General features: G+C 53.7%; 1 protein-coding gene across 1 annotated transcript in view; it reads left to right on the top strand.

The window, feature by feature from the left end:
• The first annotated feature begins 214 nt into the window (after positions 1-214).
• The window catches only part of NCF2 (neutrophil cytosolic factor 2), a 19668-nt gene continuing 8662 nt past the window's right edge, over positions 215-11220 (top strand). Inside the window, exons 1-4 of the mRNA XM_006772958.2 lie at positions 215-598; positions 2276-2358; positions 7603-7711; positions 10077-10211. Of these exons, the coding sequence (XP_006773021.1) occupies positions 425-598; positions 2276-2358; positions 7603-7711; positions 10077-10211 (501 nt within the window). The 5' untranslated portion in view covers positions 215-424. The remainder of the gene's footprint in view (positions 599-2275; positions 2359-7602; positions 7712-10076; positions 10212-11220) is intronic.

Genomic DNA, 11220 nt, shown 5'->3' on the forward strand with positions numbered 1-11220 from the left:
TTCAAACGGGCCGGATATGACCCGCGGGCTGTAGTTTGCCCACGGCTGGCCTTGACCCTAAGAAGCTGCGGCAGGAGGGGGCGGAAGACCAAGAGGACAAGCCGGGCAACAGGGCAGAAGCATTTTGGGGAACTGAACCATCAGGGCAGTGTCTGATGCACTTCCTCTCCCACACTCCGCCCCCACTCGCCTGTCTCTCTGGTCTTTCCTTTTCTCTCATGGCAGGGCTGTGCGTCAGTTTATGAAAAGTGGGGACATTTCCTGCCGCCTTTGCAACACTGCCAAGCTGTCTTAAGGGAGGCTGGGCCCCATTGGAGCACCAGGCAGGGAAGTGAAGGCCGGGGGCTGCCCAGCTGGGAGAGAGCCCCCCACCCTCTCCCTATCTCCTGCCGGCTCGCAGCCTCGTCTTCCCCCTCGACACACCATGTCCCTGGCCGAGGCCATCAGACTCTGGAATGAAGGGGTGCTGGCAGCCGACAAGAAGGACTGGAAGGGAGCCCTGGACTCCTTCTCCGCAGTCCAGGACCCCCACTCCAGGATCTGTTTCAACATCGGCTGCATGCACACAGTCCTGGGAAACTGGGCAGCAGCAGAGAAGGTGGGTGAGTGAGTGAGTGAGCGAGGCAGTGAGTGAAGGTGCTTTGTCCCCCTCCCCGCCTCCTCCCAGCCTTTGCGATTAGCAGTTAGCGTTCTCACCCCCGCTGCACTTGAGAAACCTCTCCGGAGCTTTGTGAGAACCAGAGCTGCGCAGGCCCCACCACAGAGGGGCGGCCAGGCTGGGAACCACCGTGGGTCCCGCTCTCCTTTCTTCTCCATCTATTGACTCCACATCGCTTGCTCTGGAATCGATCTCTAGCCCCTGTATGAAAATGCCCCTGGTGATGTTTTCTTCTGTGAACTCCTGCTGTCCACACTCCGCGTCTCACGGCTTCACACCCGCTGAAAAATGCCTCTTGCTGGCTTTCCAAGACTTTTGCCTGTGTGGTGAGCTTTACCCACGTGTGTGGTGAGCTATGCCCAAGAGGTCGAGGGCAGGGCCTGAAGTGAAACAGGTGTCACCTATGTGACCGCTCACCTACAGGACTATGAGGTGGGCACTCTGTGAAGATTCTGGAGCTGGTGGAAGGGAATGATGCAGTGATTGATTACCAATGTCTGCAGGGGCACCCCTGTCGGGTGTTTCAGCATCTTTTTCAAATGTTCCTGAGTCGGGGGTTGGACATTCAGGCTTCACCTTTTGGATTGGTGATGGGAAGTTGGAAGGGTACGGAGTTTGGAAGCAGAAGACGGAGAATCAGACCGCAGCTCTGCCTCTTTCTGGACCTGGATCCTCAGCAAGACAGTTTCTTGAACATCTTGAGGTGAAGTGAGGCACCCCATGTCGAAATGCCACGATACTTTGCAGCAGGTTGTGAATATTAGTTCTTGTTTCTACCTTTAGCCAGACTTTGTCAGGCCTGGAGGATAGAGAACTGGCTCCCCGGGCTGCTTCAAGAGCCTGTTCCTCCCATAGCCATCCTCACTGGGACCAGAAGTGAGCAAAGAAGAGGGAGCAGAGAAGCTTCTTGGAAGACCTTGTAGACTGACAAGTCCATCTCAGGTCCAGAGTGGGCAGACCGGAGCACACGGAGGGGTTGGGTGGGGGGCCAGGGGCTGAGCAAATAGCACCACAGATGCTAAGAGCTGCTGGAAGCAAAGTGCACACCGAGGGGGAGGAGCTTGGCAGTGATGCCAGCAGGGGCTCCTGACAAGGCTGGGCAGGCCACCACTCAGCTCTGGGCTCCCTCCGTACCTTCCTGTCCCCGCTATGGATCGCTCCCTACATTCTGCTCTGCCTTCTCCCTCTCTCTGCCTCTCTCTGATGTCCTGCTTGAGTTCTTACTCCTGGCATTTTATATGCATTCATATTTGTTATTAGTTTAATTGTCATACTTATGTGATAAATGTATATCATACACAAATAGAACACTGTATCTAACACTTTAATTGTTTTTATATCTAATTTTATGATTGTAATCCTGTCAGTGCTCTTGAAAGATATGAATATCCCCACTTCACTGAGGAGAACACTGAGGCCCAGGGAGATTAGGTGACTTGCCTCACCTCATGCCATCGCGAAGTAATGGCACAGGGCGCTCTGATTCCAGTGTCACTGGAAAGACACCGCCATCCTCATGCCCCTGGTTGCCTCCTCGCCCTCTGGCTCCTGCCACACCTCCTCACGGCCAGCGCCTCCTCGGACCCAGACCCAGGTGAAACCTCCCTCTCTCCGCAGGCGTTCTCCAGAACAATTAACCGAGACAAACACTTGGCGGTGGCCTACTTCCAGCGAGGGATGCTCTACCACCGGATGGAGAAGTAAGTGGCCCGGTGCTGCACAAACTGGGGAGTTCGCAGAGGAACCCCGAGGGGCTGGGGGCTGCTGGCCTGGGGAGCTGGGCAGTGTCTCCCAGCCTCTGGTGGGGAGCTTGGCTGAGCCTTCCCTGGGCAGTTACGCAATCCGTCAGCATGAGGCTTCCCCAGGGGGGAGGTCAGCTGTGTCATAGCTCACAGTGGGCCCACGGAACCAGCACAGGCTGGGGATGCAGCTGCGGTGGCACCGCACAAGCATCCGTACGGGGCATGGTTGGACGGTGCTGACGTGCTGACTGTGAATGGCCGGCCATCAGGGAAGACTCTGCTGGCCCCCTGCTGGGAGGCACTGATCTGTCACCCTGAGGATTCTCATTCATTCCTGCAGAATGTATTTTCTAAAGCCTAGTTCAAGCCATTCAATGAAATATTATGCAGCCACCACAATGAGAAAACAAACTATTAACATTATATGTACAAGAATATGTTAATACCGGTAAATAAGTAGCAAATATTAATGTAGGGGAAAGTTCATAGTAGATCTTCATTAAAACACAGGTTTCAAAACAGTATGGATAGCGCAAGCCCACTTCTGTTTCGAAGAGTGTCTATGGAAGGCCGTAGACAAAAAACGAGTCAGCAGTTCTCTCTGGAGGGTGAGCTTGGAGGGGTTTCCATTTTCTTCTATCAGCCTGTCTGTATTTTTTTGGTGTGTTTACAGTCACCACAAAAATAATTAGTAAGAAAGATAACTAAATAGAAGATCAAAGTTAATCTCAATGTCATTCCCCTCTCCCAAGTACCCCAATAACAAATATGCAAATAACAAAAGAAAAATATTCTCCGCGTTAACGTAGAAGGTTTGTAGAAGTCGCTCATCCCATTAGTGGGCACAAACAAGCTCTAGGGAAAAGGATTTGGGCTCCGGCTAATGAAGAACTTCCAGGGAAAATGGTCGGAGCATGATGTGGGTGGTGTCGTGCCCCTGTGCTCAGCTATCGCCAGGGGCAACTACAAGCAGCTCAGACCTCCAAGATGTAGATGCAGTCAATTATCTGAATCAGCAAGGGAAGTAAGGTCTCCCCGAGAGAAAGACCACACAGAGGCCATCTGGGGACAGAGCCTGGGATTGAGGCGGACAGCAGATGCAGGGGAGCCTGAGCAGAAACCCTCCAGCGAATCTTTAATCCTAAAAGACCAACTAGCAGGCCATCCTTTAATTAGCTCTAACAGCTTATAATGAGGAGAGTCACTGACGAGAGGGAATGCTCCCAGGAGAAATTTCTACATGAAAATGCCCAGAAATCCCTGAGCCCAAAAGGCTTGGATTCCGAGAGAGTCAGAAAGATCTTAGAAAGATCTAGAAATAAGACCCGGGATTTAATTAGCATGCGATTGATAGCAGTCAAGTCTGAGAGAGAAATCTACCAAATGTTATCTTTAATTCAACAGCAATCTATTGAGGAAATAATTTAAACGAGGCACTGTTCTCACCTTAGGTCACCTCCTTTCCTTTCGCTCAGTCCGTAGGCTTTGGTGTCCTCCTCTCCAAGGTTCTGCTCTTGACGCTTTTCCCTTTTATCCCTATAGCAGTGGTTGTTCAATGGCAAACTGCGTGGGTTATCTTTCCAGAAACTGTACTTTTACGGCAGTTTCGGGGGTCAACGTCCCCTGAAAAACCATACCCGAACTCTTAGGGACCCCACCTTCTCCCATTGCGTCGGCCTCCACCTGGAGCCAGCAGGCTACTGAATGTCGACCTGAGATCAACCCAGGATGTCTCCTCTCCTACGCCTTGTCAAGCCAACCTCTTAAATAGCTCTTAAAGTCACCCGTTCTTCTCCATCCCCACCAGCTGGTTTAGATCCCATTTTTCACCAGAACTGTTGTAACGGTTGGGGGTGGCGAGAACGGCCGCAGCACCAGGTGTTAGGCCAGTGGGGTCAGACTGGACCTGGGTTCAGCAACCTCAGTACTTGAGTTCTGGCGAGGAAAGATTTCAGAGCCAAGACTTAAATATATGGAAAGTCACAGAAATAAGAAGTAATTTGTAAAAGAAATGGGCATAGGGAACAAGTTATAGAGTTAAAGAAAGGGCCCTTGGAGCTTAGAAGGGACGAAGGTCAAGGTGACCCGCCTGGCGGAAAGGGAAAGGCATGGTCATACTCAGGGAGGGTCCTCCGTTTCCAGGGATTTAAGGGTGGAGACTTTAGGGGAGATCCCGGGTGAAGATCTCCGCAGAATATTCAGCCGTTTTCCAGGTGTGTCCTTTCAGGGTCGAGCCTCCACTGATTGTTGGTGGGCTCCTGGGCACGGGGTCATCAGTCAGTGCAGCTGGTCCTGAGGTCAGCCATGGGTCACGGGTCTGGTTTTGCTGCTTTTCTGGGCCCGGAGCTGAAATACAACTGAGGCCTAGAGGTTGTCTCTAGGGAGGAAGGGGGAGGGGGTCCAAACCGCATGACTAGCTAGAGGCTAGCCTAGCTGCTAGGGGAGGAAGGTCACCCTGGGAGCGAGGTGCCCCCCTACAACTGTCCTCTGCTAGACACCCAGGGCTTTTAGTCCTGGTGACCTTCTGCACCTGGCCCACCGTCCTTGCTCTTCTCATGTCTAACTGCCTACCACATAACCACTTCCACATTCATTTCCCAGCCACCAGGACAACATGGGGGCGCATGTCTGAGAAGGCAGGTGTCTCAGGGATGGTCCCGGCCAGACGGTCTCCTTCTCTGCCCCCAGCCTGTTATCTGAAAGGGGGAGGAAGCTGTAAGTGGTCAGACCCCCGGCCTTATGAATCTGAAGGGCCAGGACAGCAACTGTGAGACCCTTTAGAGGTTGCTGACGCAGCCATCTTTGTCCTGCAGTCAGTCTTTGACACCGAAAACTGTGACCTCCAGCCCCTCATGGCGGTGTTTGACATGTTTACTTTATTCAGCTGCTAAACCTCTCCTTTATCCTGGACTCTTGAAGGCCTGGGGCGTGGATAGAACGGGAACAATGGGGAGCACAGCAGTTACTAAGAAACCTTTCCAGGGAGCGTTACAGAAATGAGAATTACAAATGCCTGAGGCTCAAAGCTTGTGAAAGGCAAGCTTGCCCTGGCGGGTGAGCCCTGCCTGGGGGCGCGGGGGTTCGGGACAGCGCAGCCAAGGCGCCCAGCCGAGGTGTCATTGGGAACCCGCAGAAGCTGCCAGCACCTGGGCTTCCTAGGGACACTGTGCCTTCCAAGTGGCACCAAAGAACTGAAGGCGGCTGGAGGCGGGGGCTGCATGCTGTTTTGGGGCCTCACACTGAGCTGATTCCGACCCCCACGCAGGGGAAGGGAAGAGCTGGGGCAGGCTCGGGAAAGCAGGTTGGGGCGGAGCAGAGGCCTGCTGCGGGCGGTGGGGTGCTGCTTTCAAAGTAAACACTGACATTTCAGCAGGGCGCCCTCTCTGTTTTTTTAACAAGCGCTTTGAATAATGGGTGGGTTCCTTCCCTCTTCCTCCCACCAGCCCAGATCTTTAGACATCCCAGGGGCTGGAGAACTGTGAGCTGGATTTGTTGGGATCATTCAATCCCGGGTGACCCGATGGTGTCACTTCCCAGCTGAAATCCATCCACTTCGCCAGCACTTTTGTTAGGAAGAAGCTCATTGTAGGTTAGTGCTGACGGTGCCCGGAGGGTGCCCTCTGAAGACCTCGGGCGCCTCTGGCACAGGCAGGGACACCAGGAACAGCATGTGCAGAGGAACAGGACAGCTGCGTCTCCGTCTGTCCTTCCTCCGTGGCTCAGGGAATCGGCGCCAGTCACCCATCTTCCAGCCTAGAAAGAAGGAACAGGAATCCCGAAAGGATGTGTTAAGGCCTTGAAATGCGTCTTGCTTTGTAAGGAAGGGCCTGCACGCTTTTCATAGGTTTTACAGTCCTCTTTAAAACAAGGGCATGTTAGAGCTTCTCCCCAACCACCTCCCTTAGGACTCTCTGACCAGCCACCCTGCTGGTCAGCTCCGGCTCCCTGAGGTCAGAGTTCCAGCTTCTACAACGGTGTGTTTTCACCTCCTGATGATACTTACTACAGTCCAGGTGTTAACGAAGCAAATACTAAATGGCTGGCGTGTGAATTCAATTGCCAGCGTTTGGGAGCTCTGAGGATGAGGAGACAGGCTCGGAGAAATGAAACAATTTGCCCTTTGTCTTAGGTAGTAAGTGGCAGAGCCAGGAGTCAAGTCCCAGTGGTTTTAACTCCAGAAGTTAGATCCGGGCCCACCTACCAGCAAGCTCCTCATACCCTATGCTCCTTGAATATAATATGCTCCGGGTACACAATAACTCCTTATGTTGTGGACTGGGAGCCCGAGGGCAGGAAGTTGCCAGGGACTCCCGGTCGGTGGCAGAGCTATGGGTCTGGTCCCAGTCTCCTGGCTGCTGTCCGAGGGCGTCTTCACGACACCATACCACCTCCTGCGAGTCCCCAGCAGCCAGAGCCAAATCCCAGGCTTGCCTCCAAGAAAAGCCACACATGGCTGCTCTAGGTCATGGCCTGGGGACTTGTGGTTCCGTTGCCCCGTGGGAGCCACAACCAGCAGCCTGATTTGTTCCTTCTAGGCCAGGGGCCTGAGGGGTGTGGGTAGCTTGTTTTTTCCCCTGCTCCCCGACCCCACACCCGGCAGGTCAGCAACAGCTCCCTCCCCCCAGGGCAGGGAGGTCAGGGGTAGGCCGAGGAGATGTAGTCCGGGTCCTGGCCACACCACCGTGGGCCCTGCTGATGTGGGCACAGCAGCATCCCTGGTCTCTACTCACTAGAGCAGCCCCATTCTCTGCCACGATTCCACCGCCGCAGCCCTGAGACACCTTGAGCTGTCAGCCCAAGGCCCATCCGAGCAAGTACAGGGACCTGCAGAGCAGGGTTAGACATGCTCTCTGCTCCAGGGTGGTTTCTCTTTTTCCAAAGAGGGGGTGGGGGAGACTAAGCAACCACAAAACCAAGAGCTAAATTGGACTCAAAAGCAGCCAAGGAGAAGGCTCTGGGCAGGAGGGAGATGCCAGCGGCTGTGAGAGGGGCCTCTCTGAGCGGCGTCCCTGTGTCAACCCCAGGGGGTGCCTGCACCCTGAGTTCTGTAGAAAACTAGGGCTCAGGGTGGGCACAAACCTAGAGGATTAGAAAGGCTCCGTCCCAGGGAGACGGATGGAGAAAGGGGCGCAGACACGTTGAATTCTGCAGTTTTTCCTCCGGGCCCGGGACTGGTCTGTTCTCTCCCTCTGCCCGCGGCAGGTATGATTCAGCGATTACAGACCTGAAGGAGGCGTTGGCTCAGCTCCGGGGCAACCAGCTGATAGACTACAAGATCCTGGGGCTGCAGTTCAAGCTGTTTGCCTGTGAGGTGAGGAGGCAGGGCCCCGCCGGGGCAGGAGCGTGGGGGCCTGTGAAAGTATCCAGGATAATCTGCATCACTCAGGTGGACAAGCTGTTCGCCCGGCGTTACATACACTAACAAATCCAAGTCTTGGGTTCGCTATCCGTGCAGGACCTGCCGTGACCTCGCTCCGTTCCCGAGGTACAGACCACGCTCTTCGCTATTAATGGTTCTGGCCTCACGCACTTGGTTGATACCCAAAGAGCGAGTGGGGCTATTTTCACACAAGTCTGTCCCCTCCCGGTCAAAGAACAGCTCAAAGCACCAATTTAGGAAAGTTCTCCATAGAAGGAGAACTTTACTCTCTGTCCCACTAAAAGGGAGAAACACGACTTGGATTTCAAAAGTTGGCGTACTTTTTCCAACCCACCCTCCCCACGTCCCTCTTAAATCTCAAATACGCCACTGGCTTTGAAAACTACAATCCCTGCAAATGTCACAGATCTTTATTTAGAAGAATCACTGGAGAAAGTCTCCTTGTGTTAGTTTCTCCAGCGGGAGAAGCCAAGTGTTTCCAGGGTCGCCCGGGGGCTAATAATAGCGCCAGCAGCTGCCCAGGCCCCTGGGGACATCCAGCCCTGCCGCAGGCTAGCCGCTTCCCTCACTGCTCCCAGGCCAGGGCAATGAGGCTTTGCGGTGGGAACTGCCTGCCATTTGACCAGCTGCTACGATAGGGTTTCTCAACCGTGGGCCTGCTGGACCAGGCCGTTCTTGGTTGCAGGGCACTGTCCTGTGTATTGTAGGAAGTTTAGCAGCATCCCTGGTCTCTACTCACTAGAGGCCAGTCGTCCCCCACCCCCAGTGTGACAACCAGAAACATCACTAGGTATGGCCAATCACCCCAGAGCGGGAGCCACTTATATAGCTTTAAGGGCTGGGGGACCAAGTAGCTCTAGAGCAGCGGTTCTCAACCTGTGGGGCGCGCCCCCTTTGGGGGCCGAGCGATGCTTTCACAGGGGTCGCCTAAGACCATCGGAAAACACGTATGTAATTGCATATTGTTTTGTGATTAATCACTATGCTTTGTGTTCAATTTGTAACAATGAAATTGGGGGTCACCACAACATGAGGAACTGTATTAAAGGGTCACGGCATTAGGAAGGTTGAGAACCACTGCTCTAGAAGAGGACCATGAAACAGTGGCATCGAAGCAAGGCTCCACGGGAGGAAGCTCCTCCTGCATATGGCATTGAGGTGACCTGGGGCAGGAAATGCTGGGCGTATGGGCCTCTCTGCAAGGGAAGCTGGGCTTTCCAGGGTCCAAGGCCCCTCTGCCACCTGGGACCCTCCAGTCATCTCCCTGCTTATAAACCCTCTTGCCTTCCCCAGGGTAGAACCCTGGCTCTGAGAAACCCCACCACCCTTTTTAAAAGGAGGCCCAACCTTTTCCAGTGGTGAGTCATGAAAACCTGGTATGGAAAAGGTCTAAAAAGAAGGGGGCTGAGATGGAAGAGGGGGTTCTAAAGGGCCGTGAGTTTTCCTCTCTTCCTGCACACACGGTCAAGGGAGGGCCGGGCCAGCCAAGTGTGGATGCAGGAGCAACTGCTCATTGAGGCTCAGAAATAACCTGGGGAGGGAGTTTGGTGGTGTTTTTTCATGTGTGTGGTATTTTTTTGGGGGGGGGGTTGTTTTTTATCTTGCTGATGCATCTAAAAGACTATGTGCATCTAAAAGACTATGTGATTCTATGTGTAAGTTGTGAACCATAATAATAAAACTCATAAACCTACCACCCAACTCAAGACCTGGAAAAGTATGGCTGTGGGTGAATGGGCTGTTCCCTGCCGCCTTCGGTGAGGCGCTGCCCTAGGCTTGGGCCGAGTCCCTTCCCAACTGTGGCCCATAGAGCGTCCTCATTCCCATACGACTCTTTCAGTCTTGCTAGCGCCGTGACCCAGGCAGGGTCTGCGGGTGCTGGAGCAGGACGATGCATCTGGAACCCTCTTCCTCCCCACCCTGCACCTGTCCAGTCTCTCAGCCCAGGCTCAGAGGCAGGAGGTGTTTGAGAGGCCGCACACATATTTTATTCCCAGCTCTTCAAGGGGTCTTGAGCCTGTCACTCTTCTTGATACTAAAGCAACACAACAATTGTTTCCCCCGGACCTACATGGCTGTCAAAACCTGTCCACGATGTTGGATGTATGCATTACGTGATGTTCACTCAGCCCCGTCCGTGTGCTGGGCATGAGTCTGTAGCAAGATCGATGTCTGTTTCAGACATTCCCAGGAGAGCTGGGAGGGGGAGAAATGTCCCCAGGCATCATGCCAGCTCCTCCTGGTGCCTGGGTTTGGAGCAGCCCCTGGTCTTACGGGGTGGCCTGTGCTTTTCTAGGTGTTATATAACATTGCTTTCATGCACGCCAAGAAGGAGGAATGGAAAAAGGCCGAAGAACACTTAGCACTGGCTATGAGCATGAAGTCAGAGTCGAGACATTCCAAAATTGACAAAGCCATGGAGTGTGTGTGGGTAAGCGCGCTGGAGATGCAGGTGCGGGGAGGACGTCACTGGCTCTGGGTTTGTTCCAGTGGGCACGTGGATTGAGAAACTGTGGACGTGGTGCTTTTACTTCCTCTGAGTCCTGGGGAACACTCGTCTGGGGGTGTAACTCCACACAGGATTCAGAATCTGGAAGTGATCAGAAGCCGAGGCCTGGAGTATAGGACAGCAGAGCCCTGCCCAGGCCACCCCCAAGTGGGGCTCCGTGGCACACACGGGGAGCAGGAGGCTGGAGCCAAGCAAGGGCAAAGGTTGTGCCTATTCTGCTTGCTCACCGTTGAGTCCTGGCAGCCTGGTGTGATGCCAGGCACGTGAGATGGCTCTCAACAAAAATGTATTGATGATATGGACAAATGCTGAAAATTATCCATAGCCTGTCTGAGCACATTTGAGATGAAGCTCCTTTTAAATCAGATTTTTAAAACATTGGAACAAGAGGGCACAGGTCTGTCTTAACATGCCTGCCTGCCCTTGCCCGTTTGCCTCAGAGGTTAGAGCATCGGCCTGCCACTGAATGGTCATGGGTTCCATTCCGGTCAAGGGCACCTACCTCGGTTTCAGGCTCAATCCCTGGCCCTGGTCACAGAGCCTGCAGGAGGCAACCAATCGATGTGTCTCTCTCACATCAATGTTTCTCTCTCTGTCTCTCCTCCTCCCTTCCACTCTCTATAAAAATCAGTGGAAAAAATGTCCTCAGTGAAGATTAACAAAAAATAATAACAAACATGGCCATGTCAGCAGACACTGGTCCCAGGAGAGCACCGTTCTGAGCCAGTCTGATGGTGGTGGTGGTGGTGGTAGCACCTCCTACACTCGCCTCCTACACTCGGAGCGACAGCCCCATCCAAGTCCCACAGAGCGTGAGAGGGGCAGCTCCCTGGGGAAAGGTCACTGGGCAAATAACACAACAGGTCCACACAATCCCTCAGGAAAGGCGACGCCTACCCGAGACACCCTGAAACCACAAGTCCCATCCCTA

Source organism: Myotis davidii, unplaced genomic scaffold (assembly GCF_000327345.1).
Source record: "Myotis davidii unplaced genomic scaffold, ASM32734v1 scaffold362, whole genome shotgun sequence".
NCBI classification, from domain to species: domain Eukaryota; kingdom Metazoa; phylum Chordata; class Mammalia; order Chiroptera; family Vespertilionidae; genus Myotis; species Myotis davidii.